Here is a 27,732-nt window from a genome sequence, read left to right on the forward strand (position 1 = left end):
GGGTACGACGTCTTTCAGTAATGGAGAATACAGTAGTGACTTTGCTGCTTTCTAATTTTCATTTCTGCAGATCCTCTAAGGATTGTAGATGGGGACGTGCAATCCCTGAGCCCCCAGTGTAGTATTTTTTTTTTTTTACCTAATTTATGCCGATGCCTCACAAAAGAAAACTCACCCTTTTGTCTCTTATCCAGTTTTTTGTAATGAGCTATGCAACATTTTTTTTAACATTTAGTGCATGGGTATGTTTAAAGCATTTGTGAATTAGTTATGAACATATTTTTATGCTGAATAAATTTCATTAATGATTTTTTTGGGGAAAAAAAATCACTGTTAAGCCAATTAACCTGTCTTGTTAATGATTGGTGGTAATCCTTTTCTCAAACAGACCTCTGTGAACTATTGCAGATAAAAAGCACATCATACACAGAAACTTGAATCCTCTTGCTGGAAGTCTACACAGTATTGGTCTATACTGTTTTGTGTTAGCAAAGTTCAAGGTGTAAAAGCATCCTTTTTCCTTGCTTTCCCCCCACTTAGGAGAGTAGGTACAGTGGGTACCTACTGGCCACAGGGCTTTGTGTATTGTTTGTGGCGCCTCCATTCCGACACCTCTTCTCCTGTGTTGTGACCATGCCTCCCCGACCAGGTCGTGAGCAGACACCTTGTGTTCATGTTTTATCCCCAGTGCCCGCTACAGCACTACAGGAAATGTTTGCCGAAAGAACGATAAAGGCATTTTAGCAAGTTACGTCCAAGCCAACAGAGATGAATAAATCTAGTTATGTTTCACTCTGGAGGAGGGCTTCCGGGCTCTGATGCTAAGGAGGTGAGAGAGGAAACAGGTACATACGGACGGTAACCAGCTGTTTGACTTCGGGTAGGTTGCCCCCTCCTTTGTACTTCGGTTTCTCCATCTGGAAAATGAATGATTAATAGCTTTGCATCCCTCCAAGTAATACTATAAAGATAAAGGGGAGAGAGATGAGAGTATGGTGAGCTCTTTGGAGGCAAGATCTATGTAACAGTCGTCATAATTGCCACTGTTACTATTTCTCTAGGATGTGCAATGTCTTGAATTTATTCCTTTGAAGAACACAGAGGAGGGAGCTAGCTGGAGTGAAGGGGTCATCATACTGGTGAGACACAGAAGATGAGGGTGGTTACGCAGTTTAGAATCCATCTTTTTAATATTGGGAAACCTAGGGGACTTTGTCCTAAAGAATCCCCCCCAACCCCCGCCCCTTCCAAAGTTGATGAAGAGACAACTGGAGACCCTTGGCTAGATGTCAGGTGAGCAACTAGAGATGATTTAGAAGTCACTGGTGCAGACAGTGCCTCCCAGATTCCACCCAGATCCTTCTCTCTCTTCCTGCTGCTCACAGAAGCCGTGGTTTGTTGCCCAGATGCCATTAAATGCCATCAAATATACTGCTTAAGAGCTTAAATTTAGAATCAGACTGCCTGGGTTCAAATCCCAGTTTGCTGTTTTCTCGTTGTGTGGCCTGGGCAAGTTAAGTTCTTTAACCTCTCTATGACTCACCCAGAACACGGGGATAGTTATAGTACAGCTGACCCTTGAACAACACTGGTTTGAACTGCACAGATCCACTTCTATGTGGATTTTCATCAGTAAATATATAATCGGCCCTCAGTAGCCCCAGGTTTCACATCCACGGATTCAACCAACTGCACATCAAAAACGGTATTTTTGATCCACGTTTGGAAATCCGCGGATGCAGAGGGCAGACTGTATGCTTTGTTCTACACCATTTTATATAAAGGCCTTGAGCATCCAGGTTCTGGTATCCATAGGGGGACCTGGAACCAATTCCCCGTGGATACTGAGGGATGACTGTACTTAAGCTTTGGAAGAGTCAAAAGTTGTATGTGGATTTTCGACTCTGCCAGGGCTGGGGGTGGGAGGTTGTTGCCCCCTAACCACCGTGGTGTTCAAGGGCCAACTGTACTTAAATCATAGCTCTTGTGAGAATTATATTAACACGTGTAAAATGCCTAGAACAGTGCCTGGCACATAGTAAGTCCTCAATAATTTTAGCTATTAAAATGGATATTATTATACACTGGAAATTGAGCTGAGCACCATATACATCATCATTCTGTCATCTAACTAGAGATCTGAGACCAGGATTTGGCCGGCCCCCACGCACATGGAGACCGGAGCCAAATCCCATTGGAGCACAAACCACGTACGCTATTTATGAGTAAATATTAGATACAGCTTGCTTTATTTGAAGGTCAAATAGGAAAAAAACAGAGATAAACGAAAAATTGCTATAGAATAAGGGAGAGGCAACATTGATTCTCAGAAGGTAAGCAGACCTTTAAAAAGTGTTTACTGTAGGAACTAAGAAAACGTGTATACATGTTTGGCATTCTTAACAGATTCAAAAAGACATGAAATAGGAGTAGAAAATCATAAGGAGAAAGCAGGTTGATGGGGGGGAAAGAAGATGGGTGAATTGCAAGGAACCTAAAAATGTAAAATCTGCAATAATGTTAGAACTGAGCAGAACTGCTAAAGTGGGAAACTGAATCAGTGAAGTGGAGCATAAGCTCTATTATAACATAGAAGGAAAGAACAAATAGATGAAGACAGGAATTAAGAAATGTTAGTATAGGGCTAACGGGTCTCCTTCCTCTCTTCTTGCTCCCACATTTCAGTTGGCTGGTGTGTTGTACGGTGGCTTGTACTGACAAGAGAAGTTCAAACCTGTCCTGTACCTGAGAACTTCCCTTCTTTGGCTCCTTGACCAATACCAGAAAGTGTGTTTCTTTTGCTACATCCTTCACTCCCCGTTTCAAAAATGAAATCCCTTGTCTAGTGTGATACCTCTGAAAGCCATATGGATGCAGTTCTGTCTTCAACACTAAGAAAGGCTTAGTTATTTTACACTGTGAAAACATTACCAGAAGAGCTGCTGAACTAAAGACATTTTTTTATTCTGTAAAACAATGCTGTAGAGAGCAACATAATGACCATTTTCATTACCAAGAAACTATCAAGACAAAAAATGATTTGTCTACATCCTGTAAACGCGTACTGAATGACCTAATTCTAAGCAAAGAGCTAATGACAGATATCTGATCAAGATCCTTTTTATTGTTATCTTCCTCTAAGAGCCTGGTCTTCTTTTAATTATGTTTAAAAATCAGTACGTATAGTATGATCTCAATAATATAAACAAAAAAATCCACACCAACAGAAAAACAAATTATCAGGAACTATATTAAAATGTTAGCAATGATTATCTCAGAGAGTCACAAAGATAGTAGGTAGGTAGGTAGGTAGGTAGGTAGATACATACATACATACATACATACATACATACATACATACATAGATACACAGATAGAAGAATTTTTCTGTATTTCATATTTTCTATATTGAATACAGTAACAGTAATCCTTTAGCTAAGAAACAGAAAACCTAATTTACAATAGCTTGAACAAATAGGGGCTTATATTTTTCACAAAACAATAAATGTGAGGCACCTGACATTCGTTCAGAGGTGAAGAATAACAGGACCTATTACTCTGAAGTTCTCTTGGCCTTTGTCTCATGCTAGTCCCTTATGCCTCATGGTCACACAATAGCTAAAGCTCCAGGCATCATGACTTGTTCAAATCAGGAGAAGCAGGGGATGCTGCCAGCTGCTTCTATATCCTTTTATCAGAAAAGCAAAAGCTTTCCCTAAAATGCTAGCAGACTTCTGCTTTTGTCCACTGACCACAGTAGTGTCATTTGACCAACCTTAGCTGCAAGGGAGGCTGGGAGAGTGAATATTTAGCTTTCCAGCCCAGAGCCAAAGGCAGCAAGGGAGAAGGAGGAAGTTGAAAACGAGTGTAGGGTGAGCCAAACTTTGCGGTCTGTCAGAGCGTTTTTTAGACATGTATTATTTTCATTATTGAAAACATGTTTTTGAGACTATTATGTTCAGTTTTGACCTATTATAGAATCTCAATAATGTAAAAATATGCACATCAAGAGGACAAAAAGAAAGCCTTCTGTAAACATTATAGTTGTCTGCTCAGGGTCTGGACACTAGTGGGATTCTGCATGAGCGTTACTTATGTGGTCAGAGCAGGAGAGATTGGGTGGTTCCTTTATTTATATTTACATAGAAGAAGTGGTTGCCTGGAGATAGGAGTGGGGATGGACAGGTAACTGGTCTGGCAGGACAGACAGACAGGGACCCACCCCTTCCTCAATTAGCAGGCTTGTGGTATGTCAAGAACCAACAAATGTTTCGGGGAGCCTGAATTTAGGTGATTTCTACAGGTTTCTCTGATCCTGTGTGTCTACAACTTGAGTAAAGGAGGTAAATGGGATTTTAGATGTAAAGCAGTTCACAAGAGCTTTCTAGGAAGACATGTTCAGATGGCATCTCTGTGTTGTACATGAGTAAGCCAGCCTCAGGAGTCTCTAGCTTCCTAAGTAAATCCCTCTCAATTAAACAGAAAGAGAAGAAAAACTGAAAGCAGTAAAAGGTTCACAATTTCAATCCCATTTTGCTCTTTTCCATGTTTTTGAGATTGCTCTAACCAAAAGCCCATGTACTAATAGAAAAATGAGCAGAATATATGAATCACTTGTTTTGATAGCATTATGCTTAATCTAGCTAGAACACTTCACACAGTCATAGAGTTTGAGTTTTCTATCCAGTATGAATTTTTAAAATGAAGCTTTTCAGACCTGATTGCCTTGGGAAAGCAGATTTTATAATTTGCTCTCCAGCCTGGCTGGAAAATCCATCTGTCTTTGCAATTGAATTTGCAAAGTGAAATCATGTTGAAGGGCTGTTCTTTTGGCCAGCTCTTCTGTTCCTCCTCCCTTTCCCAGTCTGTTTCCAGGGCTCCCTGTTGGTCTGGGCAGACCATGCCATCCTCTCATCCTCTCTGGGCTGACGGAATGATGCGGCCCCGGGGAATGGTCTTTGTCCTCACCTCAGACTGCACAGCTGAATTCCGCAGCAGTTGCTGCTTCAGACTCTCAGAGGGCAGAGTGCTGGGCTGGGAGGCCATGGACCGGAGCTCGGGTTCTAGCTCTGGAACTCGGTGACCCGTGTGGCCTTTGTGTCTTCAATGGCAGACTCAGCCATCCTGCCTTTGTCCTGGAGTCACATAAGATAATAATGGAGGCCCACGGACTCTGAAAACTGACAAGTGCCATAAAATGTTAAATTGCATTCTACTTAACAATTCTCAGACATTTTTGGAAACATCGACTTTTAGGTTACCTGAGGTATAGCCAGTAGGCAGTTAGGTTTATGAGACTAAGATTTGTCAGAGAACTTTGAGCTGGAATTGTGTATTTGGGAATCATATAGTTGGGTCTACGTGTCATGGTATTAAATGAGATCAATAAGAAGAATTTTATATATTATTGTCATTGTTATTTCTGCTACTACTATTTTTATTGTTTAGGAAGGGTTCTCCTCTCTCTTCTTAATTAGCATAATGAAATTAGGAGGAAGCCTATGTATAGGTGTCTTTTAATTTATCTTCTCAGTAAATCACATTTCATAGGTGAGAAACAGGTGAAGGCAATCAGTCAGTAAACAAGATTTTAAAATTAAGGTTTCCAGTTTCTCAGTCTTTTGCTTAAATTATTGGATACCAGCCAAGACTTCCCAATTAATTAGCTTTGATGATTTATTTTAACAACTTCAACTGGAGGACTGTATAGACGTAAAACTTTTTTTTTTCCAGATTATTAATGAGTGAGTATAAAATCACCTCAGAGTACCCCGTGTTTCTCAGTGGTCTATTGGCATTTGGGGGTATCAATACGCAATCTTCATTGTAGGACTTTCCTATGTGACACAGGCTGTTTGGTATCCCCGCCGCTACCCACAACCTGCCAGTGTGGGCACCCAGGTATTTTGACAACCAAAATCGCCCCACCACATTTCCAAACGCCCTTGGGGGCTTCCTGTCACACATGCACACCCTGAGACTCTTAAGGAAATGGGCCCCATTCTCACATCACATTCAGGGCCTGGTTATAATAGCCTCAGAACCCATGATTTTTCACTCTCCTTAGATGAGATGATCTGATATCAAGTTCCCCTTGGTGTACTTGCTTGAGAAATATGATGGCATGTGAAACTTAGAGTGAATTACATTCTCTCGTAAAATAATGCTAGAGAGAGTGGCATTGTTTTATTTTGTTATTTGTAATATCAAGGACTATGGATATCAAACTGGTTGGAATAATACCAATCCCCTACAAAATGGATTACCACATTTAGCTGAAAACTTGAGACTGAGAGAAGTAGTCACTTCCTTAAGAGCAGAAGACAGGGAAATGGTCGAGCCAGGAATCGGGAGCTTGCAGTGCTGGGCCCAGGCCTTTCTGCCATAGAACACTGTCTCTAAGGAGCTGGCACTTCCAGGTTACTAAAGCTGATAGAACAGGGCCCATGACACAAACTGCAGCAAAGTCAAGAAGTGGCAGACTAAGCGGGTAGGGAGTTTACCAAGGCAAAGCCAGTTGAGCACGCAATAGACGTAAAAGGGTGTTACGATTGCTTCCTTATTGAAATCCATTTCATTCCATAATGGATTTTACTTAGCTTACATATCACATTATGGTACAATAGAAATGGAAAATCAAGATCAGGGAAATAAAAATAAAAGTGGGAAACCAAGATCCAGAACCCAAACATGCAACCCATAAAGATTGACACCGTTGTTACAGTAGAGTTTCATATTTGAGCCAGAGCTTCTTGGTGGCCAAAGCAAAAAGAGTAACACATAATTCTCATTACCCAAAAGATGGGAGCATAGAATTCCTCTGGGGAAGGAAAGTTGGACTGTAAAAGGAATTTCTCAAGAGAGATTTTATTTGAGGGATTCGAGTAACAAAATTTATAGCATCAATAAAAATGTAAGAGTAAAGATTGTAACAGATTTCAGGATGCTATTTCTAATAGTAAACTTGAATCAAAAACAAATCAACTGGGGCAGCCAGTTAGCTCAGTTGGTTAGAGCGCGAGCTCTGAACAACGGATTTGCCAGTTCGATCCCCACATGGGCCACTGTGAGCTGCGCCCTCCACAACTAGATTGAAACAACTGCTTGACTCGGAGCTGATGGGTCCTGGAAAACACACTTAAAAAAAAATCAACTAATCCTAGGACATTAAGATTAAACTTCCACTCATTGAAGCCTATTCTGTGTGGGTCCAAGGTAATTTGGTTCAAGTTTATAGAGTTTAGTGGTCTCACTTAATCCAGGGCTAGAACATCCAGAAGGATGGATGACTTAAAAGGCCCTCAGCAGACTTCTATTCATAGTTACCGCTCCTCTCTCACAGACTTTGTTAGGACAGTTTGCAAGTGTAGGTGGTGACAAGGGCGTGGAGGGTTGACACTGGGTGGCACATTCATTAGGATGCACTCTGGTCTGGTGCAGTAACAGCAGCCCCCAAATCTTAGGAACCTAAAACAGGGAAGTGTTACACGCATACACAGCATAGCACAGGCTCATGTAACCTCAGGGGTGGCTCACTAATCCTAACCTGCTATGACTCCGTCTTCCTAGAGCCGCACCATCTGGAACAGACAACTTCCGCAGTCCGTGAGGCAGGGGAAGAGAGAGCATGGGATATTGTACTCCAGTTCCTAAACGCTTCTGTCTGGAAGTAACTCTTCGCTTCTGCTCACGTTTCACTGGGCACACCTAACTTCTCCTGAGTAGGAAAATACATACATGGATGTGGAAGAGAAGCAGAGACTATAGATCAGTAGGAATGTCTGCCACAGATGGGGGAGAGGCCGTCCATGCTAAGCGAACGGGGTGAGCAGGCTAGGATCGCGTGGAGGGGCAAGTGGGGCTGCCTTGTTGCTGGCATCGCATAGGGAGCCTGGGGTAGGAACGGCTGGGCTGGAGCTGGATCCGGAAAGCTCGTAAGTGCATTTTAATTGTTCTGCATTTACTCTGCAGGCCATAGGGACCCTTAGAAGGTACTCCAGGGAGGTGAGACTGGTCCAGTTTTTAGAGGCACTGCTCAAGGGAGGGGCAGAAGCCCCTATCTCTGCATTTCAGTAAGTCTACCCCAGGCCTTAAAACAAAAGAACTGTTTGTTTCATATGGAAACAGCTCTCTGTAATGTTCTCTGCATTGTTAACTTAGGAGGGTGCCTGCCACCTCTCATTGTGATCCAGAATGGAAACCAGGCACACTTGGCCTTCTCCAAACAGTGACTAATGGCGGGGCTTGGCCAGGCAGGCCCAGCCTATTTTTCACTCTGCTCTGGGCTTCCCACCAAGTGTTCTCACAGTGGCCCGGCCACGGCCATTAGGGACGACTGTGCCTAGCGCTTCCTACCTCACCATCCATCTCTAGAGCACCTCTTTCTAGCCACCTCCTTTTTAATAGGTTTAATTATTACTTGCCCGACTTTATGGCACAATTAATCTTCCTACTGCCTCAGGATTTACGGCTATATAGGTCCAGCGAATTTCTGAGCTATTCACCTGCAGTCTTGGTTTTTAACTGTCTGAGGGAAATAGGAAGTGGGGCCATGTATGAAGGCAGTGAAATACGTGTGGGCTCCAGGCTGGCTTCTTGTCACTCATTCAGCCCAGATTTTTAGGACAGTGGCAGGAGGGCACAACAGGAACTAACTCTGCCTCTGTTCAGCCTAAGGGGCTCTCTATTTTGACTGCATTTTATTTCCTCCAAGTCTGGTTATAAGATAAATAAGTTCTGGGGATCTAAATTACCGCATGGTGGCTATAATTAATAATGCTTCCATATTTGAAATTTGCTGAGAGTCGCTATTAAAACATTTTCACCACAAAAGATGATGGATGTGTTAATTAACGTGACTGTGGCAATCATTTCACAATGTATACGTATATCAAATTATCACATTGTATACTTTAAATATATACAATTTTATTTGTCAGTTATACCTCATTAAAGCTGGAAGCGGGGGTGGGGGGAAAGACAGGTAGTTTCCAGTGGAGTGTGTTTGTGGGAGGGAGAGGTGGCACGTGCAGAGGTTTCCTCGACCTTATTATACACAGCAGGCTTCTCAGAATGGAAAGCGAAGGGAAAGGCAATTGGGATCTGGGACAGGAGCGCCACTGAACTCTCAGTGTCACTGAAGACATCCTAAATTGCTGTTGAAGCAAAAGCAGATAACAGGCTCTTAACTTCACTTATCCTTTGGAGGAACAGCAAGAGCCTGGTGGGTTTGGTAGAAAAAGTAGACAGATGTAATTAAGATAAATGATGACAGAAGGACACATGACGGCCCAGGAGGTGGCACCCACACAGATGGTTACATCTGCCTGGCCTACTGCATTCCTTACGCTGTTCTGGTCTCTAATGTGTACTTCTGACTCTAGATACACATGTAGCCAGCCCATCAGTCGGTTCTTATGTTGTCGCCAAAAGGTTGGTTTGCCAGGATAGTACACTGATGTTAATAAAGAAGAAACGGGTATAAGACATAAGCACGTTTCACTAGAAGACGTTCTAGTTTCGTTCCCCAAAGGGAGCGGGTGAAAGAGCATGGACTCCTCACTCAGAAGAGCCGAGGTTCTCGTGTCAGTCCTGCCGCTTAGAGCTGTGTGGCCTGAATACGTTCTTGTGTCACCTGGGTCTCCGGGACGAGAGCAGTGACCACACAGGACTGGTGGAGGAGACCATCAGGTGGAGAGCCCGGCGCAAGTTCTCAGGAAAAGTACCCGCCAGGAAGATGCTTTAGCTGAAATCATATAAGTAATTTCAGCATTTCTGCCATTTAAAAATATCTGCACCTTTGCTGTCCTCCACTGGCAAAAGTAATGGAGACTTGTCTCCAGGTCCATACATAGCAATGGGAAAAGGAGAGCGAAAAGCATCCAGCGGTAGCATTTCTAATACCTAGCACTCTGATTCCAGCCATCTGTCTGCTAATGGGGTCTGTCCCCTCCTCCCCGTCCCACGCTTTAAGATGAGATTGCACCATGTATGGGAACGGTGTGTGGAAACTTGAGAGGGAGAGGATCCAGGGAACGTAGCGATGTCTAGAGTTGGAATGATGGGTGCTCTGGGGAAACTGGGGCACCCCCCCTGGTGAGGAGGAAACTGGGAGAAGCAGCTGAGAAGGTGCCGTCCTGCTTCTGTGGAGCAGGAGTTCTCGGCTGTTTTTACCATCCCCTCCCACCCTGCCTGTCTGATAGACAAAATATCATCCCCTGTAAGCTCATTTGAAATTAAAGGTAAAACTAAGTATCATGATTATGAATAAACCAAAGCAACGCGACCAAACAAAGCACTGCGTTGTTTTCAGTCTACGCACGTCGTCCTCCCAGCCTAGAGGACACAGAGGCTGGAGACCAGCTGATTTCTTTCTCAGCTGAGGTCCCAAAGACAGAAAAATGAACTGAAACACCCACATCAGGCCTTAGCTATGAGGAAGAGTTTCCTGATCCAAGAGGGGCTATAGAGGAATGCACACTACAGCTCTCTGCGTATCTTTATTAGTTGATTTAACTTTCTGTTATGGAGATTTACACACACACACACACACACACACACACACGTAGAGAGAATAGTGTAATGAACCCTCACATACTCATAACCCAATTATCAACATTTTACTAATCTTGTTTCATCTGTTTTCATCAACAAACACACACGAGCACACACGCATACATGTGTGCACACACACACAAGCTTATTCCCCACCCCTGTTCAAGTATTTTAAAGTAAATCAGAGATGCTGTGTCATTTTGTTTATAAATACTCCCACATGTGTTTATAACAGATGAAAACTTTTAAGAACACAGGTACTGTCCCATGTCTCACCTAGTGAGACTAATAACTGTTTCGTCATGTCTCCGGCTTACGTTGGAAGCAGATAGGCTGGTACAGCTCAGGGCATGTGGGTCAAGAGTCCCTCCGCTCTGCCACTAACTCACTTCCTCTCACTGCACCAGGTCATGTCATTTATAAAGTGAGCCTGTGGGAGGGCCTCTTCCAGTTCCCAAATCATGTTTCCTCCTGAGAAGACCTGGTGATTTGGCTAGGAGGAAGCAGAACGCAGCCAGTTTGAAAGCAGAGGGAAAGAATAGACGAGCTCTTAAACCCCCATTTGGATTGTGCACTATTAATAATCAGAATAATAATATTTTCAATAAATGAGAAGAGTGCTTCCATTGTTTGTGGAGGCCCACGAAGGCCTTACTTTCAGAGAATTCGTAAGAGAGAAGGCGGCCAGAATTCACTGTTAACGTGCTCAGTGTTCTGGTTTCAGTAGAAATGCTTCCGCTCTTGGTCTTTGCTGATCATGGTTCCTAATAAAAGCCAGATGCATTGAGCACCTACTATGTCCCTGCAGTTGTGCTAGCGAGGCTCTCGGAAGCAGGATTTCATTGGCCTTCACGACAGCTCTGTGAAGTAGGTGTTATTCTCGTGGCAGTGACCACTCCTGACGCAGAGATGGAGCCCTACTGTGCCGATGGCTAAATCTATAACCACACATTCTTTCTCCACACACCCTGTGAGAACTGGGCTTTGTGAGATCTTCTGCCCCACTAATCTTCATTTAATTCCCCTCCCAGCAGCACGTTGTCACCTAGCGCACCCCTGCTGACAGGCCCTCTGTAAGTCTTCATCTGAGTGACGGCCCTGGAAATCAAGCTGCGGTCTCCAAAGCGAAGGAGGACGCACAGATTATCTCCTCAGCGTGTGCAGTCACTCTGCTGGCAGCTCACAGGGCCGCTTTTATGTTGCCTCAACAAAGAGGAAGGCTGCCAAGAGTGTGTAATGTTCCGTTCAGAATTCTCCGGGCTGGCAGCGGCCGGGACAGGAGAGACACAGGGCAGATGAAAAAATTCCCACTCAGCCAGGTCTACCTCCACTTACCTTTGCCTGTGGCCAGAAGTCTTTGTTTTGAGACTCTTGCTGTGATTCTTTCTAAACCCTGAGAAGTGTCGGACAAGAAGGAAGGGAAGGAGAAAAGAGAGTGCACGGGCAAGCTGGCTGGGGATCAGATCGTTTTGCCATGATCAGCAGGCAGTTTCTTGCACAAATCATTGAACCCTGGGCAGCCATTACCTTCCCAACTGCTCCCTGCTAACTAGGCCAGACTCGTCAGGCCAGAGAGTAAGAGACATGGAATTCCTTTGCGTTTCTCTCTCTAAATACTGCTCATGCCACGTTTAGACAGCATGCTATAGTTTACAAAACTTATTGAATACACTATTATGTTTCTTATACCATTTCTTCGAGATGATTATAACCTGACATTATTAGTAAGAAAGCAAAAAAAAAAAAAAAAAAAAAAAGCCACCAAAAAGTTTTCAATTAAAAAGAAGAAGAAAAGGCTCAGAGACATCAAGTGACTGTCTCAGATATACTCAGCTGAATGAGGTGGGAGCCAGGCTTGTAACACAGCACTTCTGACTTAAAGTTCTGTCCCTTTTCCATGATAGTGTGCCTTCTAGACGCTTAGCCAGCTTCCTGTGGGATGGGGTACCAGTGGGGAGGGTGGGAGGCCGGCAAGGAGACCTGTGTCTGGTGGTAGCGAGCAGGCAGAAAACCCGAACTTCCTCTGATCGCCTTTTCTGAAGGTCTCATGCTGCTTGCTTCCTCTCAACATCATCTTAGCGACCAGCTAGTGATTGTATTGGCTTAAAAATCATTGCAATGAAATCCAAAAGCTGTGGGGGAAAGAAAATCAATGCAAAGACATCACAGGAAGAGAAAGTGCTTCGGGGGAGGTGTGGGCACTGCAGCTGCCTTCCCCAGCTCTGGCTCTCTCCATAGCTGTGGACTCATGGCTGGGCAGATATTTCAACTCTCATTTCAGAAATGCAGAAACTGAGGAGAGAGGGAGTAAGTGATTCACTTTCGCTAAGGATACCTGGAAACTTGAAATCGTAAATGTTTTCTCTTTTGAGAAAAACAATGTAAGGGTAAAGGACAAATGCAGGGCTTTAGAACTGAAATGTTTCTGTCACTAATATTAGGTTGGTACAAAAGTAATTGTGGTTTTTGCAATTGTTTTTAACCTTTTAAACCGCAATTACTTTTGCCCCAACCTAATAGCTTTTCACCACTGAAAGGGTTCCAGGTGATGCTAAGGTATTACCTCTTGGGCAGCTTAAGAGTTTCTGGTCTTGAGACAGGTTCTGAAAAACTCTGACCCTTCCAGCTGGGATGCCAGTGACATCTCCAACCCAGGGGAGTGACCGTAACCCAATCCCTAGGCATATTACTCCACTTACTAGATTAGAGTTTCAAAAATACTTTCAGTAATTTTTAAACCAAGGGTTATGCATTCATTATAGAAAGAACACTTAAAATACAGATAAGCAAAAAGAAAAGAAAACCACCACCCAAAGATTACTATTGTTAACATTTAAATAAATATATGCTGTATGTGTATGTATAAATGTAAACATATGAGTATATACACATATCCTATTAATGTTTTAACTAAAATGTTCTGTGACCATATATCCCATTAATATATTGTAACTTTTCCCATGTTTACATATATCCTTCTGCTTTACCATTTTTAATAGTATCATGTTATCGCATTACATGGAGTACCATGATTTCCTAGTTATTTTTAAATTATGAAATATTTTATTCATATGGGAACATACACAGAAGAAGAGACATAGTTTATTAATCTCCACCATCTCCAGAATGCCCTTTCCTGGAAGCATGTAGTAATTTCAGTAACTAATATTTGAATTTCACTCTACAGTTTACAGTGCACATGCACATACTATTTCATTTCATCCTTACTACTACCCTCGAAAGTTGGTATCATGATTATTTTCCTCATTTTATAGATGAACTGAAAAAAGCTCCGAGAGACTAAATGATTTATCCAGTCCCTTAAATCCATTTAATGTCAAGGAGCTGGCTGGGCCCAGCGATAGGCCTGACTCCTGTGGCAGGCCTGAGCTCTACAGCAGGGGTGGGGTGGGGTGGGGGGACAGGGGAGGCAAGCGGGGGGGGGGAACTGGGGACCAGAGGAGTGGCCCTGCCATGCTCTTCTGTCCCCACCACGTCAGCATTTATCATGTGTACTGACTCTCTCCCTTATGGCCCCGTGTGCTTTCTGAGGACAGACTCCTGTCTTCATTTCTTCCTTTACCTCTGCTGCCCACTGCAAGGCCTAGTGTACAATACTCAGTTCATGTTGGTGGTCTGTGTTTAAGTGGATGGATGGATGGATGGATGGATGGATGGATGGATGGATGGATGAAAGGTAATCATAGAGATAAGCAAATTGTTGAGGCTGAATTTTGATAGCTTTCTTTCTCAATGACTCTATTTTCAGTTCCGACATTTTAACAAGAACCCATCGTGGTGTTTTTGAGTTTTTGTACTTCTGCAGGTTTGGGTCACCACCACAAAACTCCCACACTGATGCATGGAAAAGTGTGTTCAAAACCAAGGGCAATGAGAAACCCGTTTGCATATCAGATTCCCTCCACTTTCTCCAGTGCCTCTCACCCAGCCCCAACTGGGATGACCCACGCTCACCTTACAGGCACCTTCCAAGTTACGTTTATGACATCCGTCATTTGGAACTACTTCATATTTATGTTGTATCTCGCTGTGAAAACAATAGCTTAGCAGCTAGAGCATAGTTTATGGGGATTGTTTCAAGTGCTGTTATGTTTACAGGAAAAGCTGTATAGCAGAATTACAAGAAATTTTGGAACAAAGATCATTCAGCTCCCATCAACTAACAAGGCAACTTCTTTTTTTGTTTTTGCATAATCCCCTCAAGGTCTTGTCTCTGTGCACACATTTTTTTTCCTAGTCACAGGGAGCATGCAGCATTTTTTTCTGCCCCTAACATTATTTTAAGAACTTTTTGTCCCATTTTTCTGCATAGACTTCATAATTATTTTTTTAAGGACTGCATAGTCCTCTATTAAATTGATCTGTGTCCCCCAGTGTTTGCTATTTAAGCCGATTCTGCTTTTCCACTAATCTGTACTGCTGCCGTGAAGGTGGTTATGCGTACAGCTTTTGCGTTTGTCGAATGATTTCCTTTAAATACCGCATTCCCCTGGCAGGGTCTGAGCCACACTGGGTTTGTGGTTCTTGGCTTGCTGCTTCTCCTGAGGCTGATCCAGTTTAGGTCCAGCGGTTGGTGTGTTTCCCAATCTCCGGGCACCCTCACCAGTATAGGATGTTGTTTAAATTTTCTGTTTGCTAATTTAGTAAAAGTGAAATGGTACTTCAGGGTTGCTTTATTTTGCATTTCTTTGATTTTCAAAAGAAATGAGCATTTTCCCCTCTGGTTACTTTGTGGATGTTCTTGGATCTGAGCTGTCTGCTCACACTTACTGTTCTTTGCCTATTTTAGTAAATTGGGGTCTTGATATCTTTTTAAATCAAACTGAGTTTGTCTTTATAAGCAATAGCTATTGAATTTTTTTCATATGTTTCAGATATTTTCCAGTATTGTGTTTGCCTTTTAATTTTAGGTATATATTTGTTGCACAAGACATCTTATTTTCGTAATCAAATCTGTCAGTGTCTTTTTGTTGTTGTTGCTTCGAAGCATAGAAAGCTATCCCCCCTCTGGAGAGCTAATACCATAAATATTTAATTCTACCTTCTGTTATTTTAAACTCCTTAATTCATCTGGAGTGTATTTGAGTATAAATTGAGTTGCAAATTACATTTTTTTCCAAATTGCTCATCAGTTATTCCAACCCTTTTCTGTTCTTTTATTCTCTTTCTCAGGAATCATACACCAGATGAAAGGGGATTATCATACTGCACTGAAACTCCACAAGACCCACCTGTGCATCGCCCAGGAGCTGAGCGACTACGCTGCCCAGGGCCGTGCCTATGGGAATATGGGCAATGCCTACAACGCTCTGGGCATGTACGACCAGGCGGTCAAGTACCACCGGCAGGAGCTGCAGATCTCCATGGAAGTCAACGACCGCGCCTCGCAGGCGTCCACCCACGGGAACCTCGCTGTGGCCTACCAGGCCCTGGGGGCCCACGACCGGGCCCTGCAGCACTACCAGAACCACCTGAACATCGCCCGCGAGCTGCGTGATATCCAGAGTGAAGCCCGGGCCCTCAGCAACCTGGGCAACTTCCACTGCTCTCGGGGGGAGTACGTTCAAGCTGCCCCCTATTACGAGCAGTACCTCCGGCTCTCTCCTGACCTTCAAGACATGGAAGGGGAAGGCAAAGTCTGCCACAACCTCGGCTACGCCCACTACTGCCTTGGCAACTACCAGGAGGCCGTGAAGTGCTATGAGCAGGATCTGGCACTGGCCAAAGACCTTCACGACAAACTGAGCCAAGCCAAAGCCTACTGCAACTTGGGCCTGGCGTTCAAGGCTCTGCTGAACTTCAGCAAAGCTGAGGAGTGTCAAAAGTACCTGCTGTCCCTAGCCCAGTCCCTGAATAATTCCCAGGCTAAATTTCGAGCCCTAGGGAACCTGGGCGATATATTCATCTGTAAAAAAGATATAAATGGTGCAATAAAATTCTATGAGCAGCAGCTGGGCTTAGCTCACCATGTAAAGGATAGGAGACTGGAGGCCAGTGCATATGCGGCCCTGGGCACTGCATACCGAATGATCCAGAAATACGACAAGGCCTTGGGTTATCACACGCAGGAACTGGAGGTGTATCAGGAGCTGAGCGACTTGCCGGGGGAGTGCAGAGCCCATGGGCACCTGGCCGCTGTCTACATGGCCCTGGGGAAATACACAATGGCATTCAAGTGCTATGAAGAGCAGCTGGATCTAGGGCAGAAGCTGAAGGATCCGAGCCTGGAAGCCCAGGTCTATGGCAACATGGGGATCACAAAGATGAACATGAATGTGATGGAAGAAGCCATCGGCTACTTCGAGCAGCAGTTGGCCATGCTGCAGCAGCTGAGTGGAAACGAGTCTGTGCTCGATAGGGGCCGGGCCTACGGCAACCTGGGCGACTGCTACGAGGCCCTGGGTGATTACGAGGAAGCCATCAAGTACTATGAACAATATTTGTCCGTGGCCCAGAGTCTGAATCGCATGCAAGACCAGGCCAAGGCTTACCGGGGCCTAGGAAATGGACACAGGTAAGAAGGACAGAGGCACCCAGAGCAGTTGTGATGGCAATGGCAACTTAATGTCTACCTGGCTGTTTGCTAACTACAAAGCATTTTCATGCATAGCTCCGTTGGTTCTTCCAATGATTCTGTGAATTTAGCGGAACATAGTATTGCCCTTATGTTCTAGAGGAAGAAACTAAGGCCCAGAGAGGTTAGGTTAACCTCCAAGATTACACAGCTGCAAAGGGACAGCTGAGAGTCAAACCCAGGGCTCTCTGACTCTAACTGCACTGACTTTTTGACTACATCATGATAAGCAGGATAAAAGAGATAGACAATAAGAATGGGAAAGATGAATGATGATTCCATTTAACTGATCTTTTCTGAATGTCTCCCACATTACATGAATGTGTTTTTTAATACATCATCTGTACCCACCAATTACTTGGTCCCTATTTTGTTGCTTTTAGGGAAAGCCACCTGGCAGGAGTGAATAAACATATCATCATGCTAGGTGCCTTGCGTAGATATCTTGCTTAATATTTATAGCAATCCTGTATTACTCTACAGTCATTACTCTGCTATGGGATGTGGGATTTATTATCATCCAGAAACTGAGGCTCAGGGAAAGGAATTCATGTGCCCCACACAACTGGTTTGGGGTGCCGCCAAAATCCATGCTCTCCCCACTCCTATCATGTCATCTCTTAGCCGCACAGAAAGACGCACTGTTGGCCAAGGTGATGCTTTCCTTCTGAGTGTGGGGAACCCAAGAAGGTGTCTGTGTCTGCAGAATATATGGCCTCTCCAGATAAGCAGGGGATTAGGGCTCCTGGAGTGGAGCAAGGGCAAGGGTCAAACTAAATCATCACCCACAGAGCGCTCTGAGGGGCTCGGGGTGAAAGATTTATAGCCATTGTAAAGTGATTTCAAAAACATAGTCTAAGCGGTAGTGGAAATTGGGAGGCCCGAAGAACCAAACAGTTCACTTGCTATCATTGTGCCTATTAATATATTTTATGTTTCCTCTGGGGTGTATATCCCATTGAATCTCAAGCTCTTGGGAAGGTCACTAAGGGATGACTTTTGAATTACTTTCCAGATTATGAAATTCCCCTGCATCTCACTCTAAGGGCACATGATAGATTTTAGCTAGAAGAGGAGTTAAGAGCTTCTATAGTAAGTGACAGTGACAAATGCTTTTCATTTTCTCAGGGGCTTTAGCATGTCTGCACCTGCACAAAATAATATCATTGCTGTTCTGTCTACATCCCACAGGGCAATGGGGAGCTTGCAGCAAGCCCTTGTGTGCTTTGAAAAGAGGCTGGTCGTGGCCCATGAGCTCGGGGAAGCTTCTAATAAAGCCCAGGCCTACGGAGAGCTGGGAAGTCTGCACAGCCAATTAGGGAATTACGAACAAGCCATTTCCTGCCTTGAACGCCAGCTGAACATCGCCAGAGAGATGAAAGACCGAGCTCTGGAAAGCGACGCGGCCTGTGGCCTGGGGGGCGTGTACCAGCAGATGGGGGAATATGACACAGCCCTGCAGTACCACCAGCTTGATCTGCAGATTGCAGAGGAAACCAACAACCCCACGTGCCAGGGCCGCGCCTACGGGAACCTGGGCCTGACGTATGAATCCCTGGGTACCTTCGAGAGGGCGGTGGTCTATCAGGAGCAGCACTTGAGCATTGCTGCCCAGATGAACGACCTGGTGGCCAAGACAGTGTCGTACAGTAGCCTTGGACGGACCCATCATGCCTTGCAGAACTATTCCCAGGCGGTCATGTACTTACAGGAAGGTAAGCACAAAGGCCCGGCGTGGTCTCTGGCTCTGCTCTGAGACGGAGTTCAGAGTCGACTCAGAAGGAAGCACGCACAGTCTGGCGCATGCACAGTGGCCACCTCTGTCTGGAGCGAGGATCTCAGAGGCTACTTGGCCAGTTCCACCCCCAAACCAGGGTACCCCATCCTGAGTGTTCCTTCATAGTACAGAGGCGTTCTCGTGTCCAGAATGCATCACGCAGCCTGTCTTACTTTGCTAGCCAGCTGCCCAAGGAGGGGATACCCTCCTTGCTTTTCAGAGCCCTCCACTGAGTGAACAACACCTTCTCACTCAGGGCAAATCAAGTAAGATCTAATTGTGTAAAATTTAAGGGTCAGAATCAGAGGAAAATGCCCATCTGTTCCAAGCCCTGTGGTCCCTCTAGAAAATTCCCAAATTGTATCAGAACTTTATAGAAGTCAATCTTGCTGTGGCAGCCGAGGTCTGATCCTGAAGCATCAGTCTGAGGGTCACTCAAGCAGTTGACTAGGCTTCCTTCCCAGCGCTTGTCACCTTCAATGCTTGGGCTGGTGCCACAGGAGCCTCGTTCCAGGCAGGCCCAGCAAGTGGCAGGGGCTCCTAACCATTCCCCTGTCTGTCCTCCCCCCCTCCCCTCCTTCCCCTCTCCCCCAGCTGTCAGGTTCCATGCAGTTACCTAAACACACCCATTCCTTGGAAGTCGTGCGTTTACCCTCCACCTCTTTTCACTTCTCCTCTGGAAAGCGCTTCCCCTCACACAGACACATCGCGTCTTCCCATCCTGGAGGGGAAAACGGCAGGTGTGATGTTCTTGGCTGACTAGTAAAAGGAAACGGTTATTGATTTCAAGTAAAAACTCTCATTTATCGTTTCCAAAGGTTTTTGCATATATAGTTTATTTCATTGGATTTAATTCTCACAGTAACCTTGAGAGGTTTTTATTCCCTTTTGCAGTAAGTGACCCGAGGCTCAGAGAGTACCATGATTTGATCCTGACCACGTGGTCAATGAATGGCAGAGTGGGGCTCAGCCCAGGTTTTCTGACCCAGGAACCACAAGACCCCATGTGAAGTTGCTCCTCACCTCCCAAGAACAGAGCAGGGTTGGGGCAGTCCTATCCCCTATTCTTCCTGAGCTGGGAAGCCAGAGAGAGGGAAGCAGGAAGCAAAGTGGAGAATGGGCCAGGGGCTGGCTGATGGTTCTCCGTGTTCCTTTGCACAGACCAGGGATTGCTCTGGCCTGCAGGCTGAGGTCACTGGGAGGGTGGGAGCCCCTTCCCAGACCTTATTTGGCTTCTGTTCAATGGGAGCTTGCCTCAATGCATTAAATATGAGAGTTAGCTTTTGGTTTCCTGAAACTTGACTGTGGTCAAATTCCAACAGACTGGGGACGATTTTCAGTTGAATTTGTGAAAACTATTAAATTCAGACCCAGCATATGACAAACTTTCAGCTGTGTTCTTTTGTACTTCCTGAAATATTGTTTCCATAAAGCAGCTGCTTTGCCTGAGACGTAACATAATTCTATATTTATGGGAAACTCAATTTCATTTTTATTGTTTCTTGTAGTTTTAAGTCTCGCAGAGATCTAAATTCATACTGTGACATCTCCACAGTGTCTGTTTTGTGGATGAGCTCCACTAGAGAGCCTAATGTGCCCTGTGTGCCAAACCAGATACCTCTCAGGAGTTGTCAAAGGAGCTGGACACCTGGATGGCCCTTCTAGTGCTCTGAGTTGGGCCTGTACCTTCTTGCAACGTGGGAGCAGTTCAGTGGGAACCACCTCAGTGAGCTCTGTCTCCTGGTTTTCAGAGGGAGCTATGGAGCAACCTCACTCCAGTGCAGTAGAATCTCATGGGGGTCTGAGTCTTTTGAACAAGCTCTCCAGGTGATTTGTGTAGCTGCCTCTAGTTAAAACCACTAGTCGCATCCAGCTTTTTCATTCTTTTGCAAATGCAGAAAGGGAGCATGGCGTAATTTAGTGATTTACCTGGAGCAGACCAGGCTCCAGGAGAGCGGATAGGCTCCTAAGATGCAGCAGCAGAGAGAAACTGGGGCAGGGCAGATACCATGTCTGTCCTGGGGTGGGAGGCGGGGAGGGGGTGGGTAGGGCTTTTAGCTCTTCATTGTTGAACCTCTGACTGTGGTCCACGGAGTGTCCTGCATGCTGGAGACCCAGCAGGTAGCAAAGTGAAGTCCCCGCTCACACAGAATATACTTTCAAGGGGGGGCCACCTCAATGATTTTGACTTCTAACTCATAGACCCAGACTTGGCAGGGATAGCTGCAGTGAACAATGCATAGGGTTAGCTTGTTGAAGGTTAAAACAACCAGTATCCTTGTTTTCCCCTAAGAACCATCCTCTTTCATTTGTGTCTCGGTTCTGTGAGGTATTTTAAAATGCGAATCACTTGCAAGTATTCTTTTTGTTACCCAGTGACATGATTTAAGCCTGTAATGCTATTTTGAAGTTTTCTGAGTTATGTGCATTTTGAAATGCGTAATATTTTATGAGCTTGAACCTGAGTATCACTTTTATTAGCCTCCCAACTGACTTAGTTCTTTTTCAAACGTCTGAAATTGCATGAGCCCAGCAGGCTCCCATCCACCCATAATTAGAATGGAAAAAGGAAGTCCTGCCTTTGTGTGCGCACTTGTAGTGTGGGGGCCTTGTGCCGTCTCCTGCACAAGCTAACTCCTGTGTACAGAGAGCCGGATAATGAGGGCAGAATGATGCTGAGAACTGCTTAGTGGCCAATACAATAAATGTCGCCCTCCTGTTTGGCTCGCACAAAGCCCCGGAGGTTGCTGGTGTCCTGAAAGCCAGGCACTTACTGTAGGTAAGTGACGCAAACTGCAGGTGTCTACCTGGAAGCCATTAGAATGAGGTCAGTCTCATTGAAGGCTTTCAGGACTTGTTCTGCAACCCTGCTGAGGCACGTCGCGGTCTCAGCTTACAGGAAAAACGGATTGGACGTGACATGCGTCAGTAGCATCAGTACCAGAAGGCAGGGTCAGCCAGTGTGAGCATTCTGCATCCAGGAGGACATCAGCTATGTCTCCCACCAGCATGGGTTGGATGCCGTGCACATGCGATTGGAAAAAGTATCAGCTTGGCTTCTGTGCTCGGCTAAGGAACTGTCAAGAAAAGCTTTTGCCAGCCGAAGAATTGGGTTAGATCACTTTGTAGGCCTGGAGTTCTCACTCGCAAAGCTAGGGATTTCACCTCTGGGAGGGTGGCAGGTTAGGTTCCAGGGTGTGTGCCTGTCATGCAAACCTGTCTCCTGCTGACAGCCGTCGCCTGAGCTCTTAGCTCTTGCTGGGGCATCTGGGGGTGTCCTGGGAAGGCCATCACCAACACAGAGTTTGAAGAGCATACTTACTCTGCCTTGACTGATTCTACTCTCGTCCTGCACTTTATCCAGCGATGTGAGCATTTTTTATATACACCGGAGACAGAATTACCATCCGTGACTCCTTGGCAAGTGGCATTATCTACCTTCTATGTGTCCTTAAAATCTCTCTGTCTGATTTCAGGGTTAAGATTAGCTGAGCAACTGGGCCGAAGAGAGGATGAAGCCAAGATTCGCCATGGTCTTGGCCTCTCCCTTTGGGCCAGTGGGAACCTGGAGGAGGCGCAGCACCAGGTGAGCAGTGGGTTTTCTTTCCAGAAGCCTGGGGCACCTCGGGATTGCTGTCCTCGTAGTGATGACATTGGCCAACAGGTGCTGACCTCTGCGCTTGGGTGAACGTACAGGATTTCTAGCCTGAAGCGGCCCAGAAGTGTTGAACCATAATAAAGATTCTTACTCAGTTGCGTGATAGATTTCTCAATAATTTCCTTGGAATTCTTGTATTATGTGCTGCTGTTCCTCATTAAACCTTAATATGAAATTGCATACATATATTTTAGGACAGAAGTAAGTAATCCAAGAATTCATAATTATTGGATTTAATATCTTTGTAGGTTTCTAGTTATATCAATAGATTCTTCTCTCTTTTCTCTCTCTCTCTCTCTCTCTCTCTCTCTCTCTCTCTCTCTCTCTCTCGCTCACACACACACACACACACACACACACAGAGTTCATGTTTCTCCATATGTGTAACTAGTTGAAGAGAAAGCTGGCTCTGGAGATTGGGAAGATCCCTAGAGTTATGTGTCCCTCTGGCAGGTTGAAGAAGGGGTGCCATGGCATCTCTAAAATGACACCCTTAACCGCTTGGGCAACGTGTGAGTAATCACTGCAGAAGGCACTGGGCTGGGCAGAGGGGCAAAGGATAAGGGAATCAAGGCTCCCACAGGAATTGAAGACATGACGTGACGGCATTTTTGCCATCGCATCCTGGGATGTTACGGGGTTTCACTGTACTTCTTAAGCTATTAAAAGCAATGTAAAGAATTCTCTAATTTTCTGGTTTTAAAAATTAAAACTTGTATTGATATATGACCTACAGGTACTTTCACTCACTGAACTTAATCCTGAAATAACCCTGTGACGTAGAATGACAACTGTCCTCTTTATAGAGAAGAAACTGAGGCTCTGAATCTTAACCAAAAGTCACACAGCAAATTAGTGTCAGAGTTGGGAATACATTCCTCTTTCTTAGTCTGTCTTTTAGTCTCAGAATTCTATTTTTTAAATTTGCATGAATTTAACATTTGATACTGTGTTTCCAGTAGATAAATAGCAGAGGAAAGTCCTATGGTCTCACTGATTGAGAAGCCGCTAGAGCAGCGGGACAGTGTCTTCTTAGGATTGTGATCGTCTGGTTCCGCAGGTGTCCCTGTGGTGGGCGTGGCCAGGGGAGCTTGTCCCGCAAAGGCTGACCCTGGGGTGCTGTTGCAGAAGGCAGGATTTGATTTGTCTGAAGTGCCTATAAAAAGCTATCGCCCTCCTGAGAGTGCGGCTGCCTTCGTCTCATTTCCCCCCAGCCTCATCCATTTCTAGCCTGCCTGCCCCTCACCTGTTCTCACTCCAATCCTTTGGCACCGTGAGGCGTAGCAGTGCTGAATTACAGTTTCTTGATGACAGGAGGCAAGGCCTTTTGTTTTTTTAATTCAAAATCAGCACTTGGTTGGATTAATAGTTGTTTTTTGTTTGTTTATTTGTTTGTTTGTTTGTTTTGCAACTTTCAGACTATAAGGCTATAACCCCTGTCTTTTAGATTCCTTTATCTGTCAAAAATTGATTACGTAAACTATAGTTTACATGGTATGATCTGCTGCCTTTCCGCTAGGACCTACCTGGAAATAAAGGTTCATCCTTTGAAACCTTTAAAACATTGTCTTTAGGTTGTGCACCAAGATATGAGCAAAAGTTGTCTTTAGTCAGTGAACAGCTCGACAGTGGTTTCTGGAGAATGGATAACATTCTTTGTCCCCAACTTGCAGCTCTATAGGGCATCGGCCTTGTTTGAAACAATCCGACACGAGGCACAGCTCAGCACAGACTACAAACTCTCCCTCTTTGACCTGCAGACGTCATCCTACCAGGCCTTGCAGCGCGTGCTCGTCAGCCTAGGTGAGAGCAGCTGGGGTTCGCGCCGTGTGAGTGTGTGAGTGTGTGAGTGTGTGTGTGTGTGTGTGTGTAAGTCGTTTAGGGATTGCTGTGATGAAATGGGATTTATTACCATAGACTGTGTGGCCACACCCACAATCCAGCCATTGAACATTTGTTCATTTATTCAGTATATATTTGTAGAGCACCTACTATGTGCTGTGTACCAGCCCTGGGATTAAAGTCAAGAAGGCCTGGTTTCTGACCTCAAGAAACTCTTAGCCTGTAGAGAGACAGAAGTCAGTGAGGCCAGGATGGTGTGACCAGTGCTAAGGGAGAAGAAACTCAGGTGCTGTGGAAACAAAGCGGCTTGGCAGGCGGCCCTAGGGGCCGGGGAAGGTGTCCTGGAGACAGGGTCACTTGAACCAGGTGCTCCCCCCAGGTTCCCTGCACCATTGATTAGCTCTTGGGGGGGTGAACCTGAGAAGACATCTGGCCCCTCCCCTGTTTCCTCTCCCACGCATCTGTTAGTTGCTATCCAATAAGTGTTTTTAATATCTGGGTCTGCCCTCTAGACGGTGACAGAGTCAGCAGTAATTCTGCCAGGCCTGGGAGCTGCGTGGCACTGGGGCAGCATGCATCTTCCCTCACCGGGGCCTTACTGATGCAAACACCCTCTTCCCTGTCTTTTGCCTCTTCTCAGACCTGTCCATCTCTACCGACCATTTTCCCCAAGAAGAGGTATTGATTGGAACTAACAATGTCTTTGAAATTGGATGTTGAGGCTTTTTCAATAGCCTGTCCTTTGCTGTATGTGTATGGACACTCAGACTTCCCCTGGAAAAATGCGTCTGTTAAATGTGCTCATTGCCTGTGATTACAATGTATTATCTATTATAATCACAGTGTTAAGTCTGTCTAACACTTTGGGGCTGATTTGCCAGTGTTCACAGAAATCATCCCTGCTGTTCCAGTTAAAAACTTAATAGAGTAAAAGAAGACATTTACATACACACATGTAAATCCCCACTGTCTACTGACACTTGAACTGCAAGAAGTGAGGCCTCCTTGAAATGCTGTCAGAGCCACAGTATCTGGTCTCCTGCCTCTGCCTGATCTCTCTTTGGACCCTGGTTCTAGCAACTCTTCCACATTTGTGTTTATGACACAAGCGAATCCTCCTTCAGAATTTGTAGACAATCCTCACTTGAAAGTATGCTGCTTTATATTTTTTGTGCTCTCATAAGTGTGCATTATCTTTTAAACTAGATTACAGACTAGTTTCTTAGAGGAGGTGGGATTAGAAGTTGGATTGAAGACTAAGGAAAAGCTTCAAAGACAAGCAATTTCAAAGAACTAGAGACCTCAGAGAGGCCAGCATGTGTAAAGGCACGGGTATAATTTGGGGGGGGGGGCATGTGAGGAAGTGGGGCTAGACAATGTGATGCTTAGAAGGGCTGCATTGAATAGAGATAGAAAGACGGTTCCTCTGCCAGTGTCAAAGCGGAACCAAAGTTGAGCAGGGAAGTGAGAGAACAGCCAGAGAACAAGGCATCGGGTTCAAGAGGCAAGTGAAGGGGGTCAGAACAACTTGGGATGTGGAAGATCGGCTGTTTTGTGGGGTGGCTGCCAGACAGGGGAAGGCCCCGTGGCTGAGGGTGGCGTGGAATCCGAAAATGTGCGCTTTTGTAAGAGTGGACACTGCACCCATCATCTGAGGCCGGGGTTGGATTTGAAACAGTGTGACTGAGACTCTGCCACACACTGGAGTGCAGGGGCAGTGAGATTGCTGCCCAGGCTTTCTGCCCCTGACGGCCCTCTCCCCACGGAGTCCTCAGCCTGTCCCTCTTGTCTCCTAGGCCATCACGATGAAGCCCTGGCTGTGGCAGAAAGAGGACGGACAAGGGCATTTGCAGATCTTCTGGTAGAAAGACAAACAGGACAGCAGGACTCTGACCCCTACTCCCCGGTCACCATCGATCAGATCTTAGAGATGGTCAACGGCCAGAGGGGACTGGTGCTTTACTATTCCCTGGCTGCAGGCTACCTGTACAGCTGGCTGCTTGCTCCTGGGGCAGGTAAGGTCTCTTTACTTACGTGGGAACAGGGCAATTACACACTCTACCGTGACTGTCTGATGAATAGAGGTGAAAGGAGCATGACCATAGATCAGACTAAGGAGCTGACGGCTGCTTTCAGCAAACTCTCAGCCACCTCGATATTCCATGGGGGGGCATTCAGTTAATAAGCCAGCCCAGCTTTCTCATTCCCCCTAGAAATCGCTGCTCCTCGCCAGCGAATGTGGAAGCATTTATCATGGAAGACTCAGAGCAGGATTAATTTCACCGGCAGCCCCATTTTTAGGCAGGTGTGTTCATTAGCTAATAAAGCGATGGCTGCAAGTCCTAACAAGTGCTTTCTGGATAGGATTTAATCACTGTGACCCTTTGTCATGGTAAAGTACAAGAGACTAAAATGATAATGGCAAGTCCTCTCACAGTATATAAATGAAGTCTCGCGCTTGAAATTTCTGAGTTTAGCAGAACCTATTTTAACCAGTTCCATTGTAAATCTATTTCAGAAGTAAAAATCCCTTTTGATTAAAATCAGCATTAAATGTTTAGGCTGTAACAGTTTCACTAAATACCGACCCACTAATTAGCTGTTAGGGCCATATTTTTTTGCATAATAAAATGCTGATGGTTTTGCCATGTTGGAGACACACCAGATCCAATTAGAGTTTATTGACTGGGGAAGTGGATCTTATAATTGGGAATCTTGAAGAATGAGCTTCTTGAATATCTGTAAGCCAATTTCAAAAAGTTCAACTGCCAGGAGAATTGACAAGATTTTCTTGATTATGTTTCCATCCCTTTGATTAAAAAAAATGATGGCTGGATGACAACTCTCAGATGCTTCTTGGGTTCTGAGCACTCGTGCCTGTTTATTCTGTGCCTCAGCATTATTTTTTATCATCTTTTCCCCTTAATTACATGTGTGTTTTTTTATGGGCTTTCCATAGGGAACATTTTTACTCTGACCTTTTTATACTAAAGGTTTTAAGCTGTGATCCTCGTGGTGACGTGGCGAGTTTCAGCCATAATGTAATGAATCCCATTCCCCAGAGGGGCACTAATGCCCAGGAGGACATGGTCGACGATGGAAGTATCAGGCTCTTTCAGTCTGTGGTTGTTACGTTTTGGGGACATGATTTGACAGGTGGTATCTCCAAATCCCTGTAATAATGAGCCGTGTATAATGAGGCTGCTATTGTTTCGCTTTCTGTTCCCTTTGCTCTTAACGAGACTCTGAAGCTTTCACGGGAGCTCTAATCCAATCAGAAAGGACCAGCATTTTCCAGCACTGACA

General features: G+C 45.1%; 1 protein-coding gene across 3 annotated transcripts in view; it reads left to right on the forward strand.

The window, feature by feature from the left end:
* TTC28 (tetratricopeptide repeat domain 28) overlaps positions 1-27,732 on the forward strand; it is a 611,406-nt gene that overhangs the window by 479,114 nt on the left and 104,560 nt on the right. For all 3 annotated transcript variants that reach the window (XM_074321572.1, XM_074321573.1, XM_074321574.1), the window contains 5 exons: positions 15,748-17,089; positions 18,341-18,864; positions 22,403-22,512; positions 24,258-24,387; positions 26,223-26,441. In XM_074321572.1, the coding sequence (XP_074177673.1) occupies positions 15,748-17,089; positions 18,341-18,864; positions 22,403-22,512; positions 24,258-24,387; positions 26,223-26,441 (2,325 nt within the window). The remainder of the gene's footprint in view (positions 1-15,747; positions 17,090-18,340; positions 18,865-22,402; positions 22,513-24,257; positions 24,388-26,222; positions 26,442-27,732) is intronic.

This window comes from Rhinolophus sinicus, linkage group LG16 (genome assembly GCF_036562045.2).
Source record: "Rhinolophus sinicus isolate RSC01 linkage group LG16, ASM3656204v1, whole genome shotgun sequence".
Taxonomy (NCBI): domain Eukaryota; kingdom Metazoa; phylum Chordata; class Mammalia; order Chiroptera; family Rhinolophidae; genus Rhinolophus; species Rhinolophus sinicus.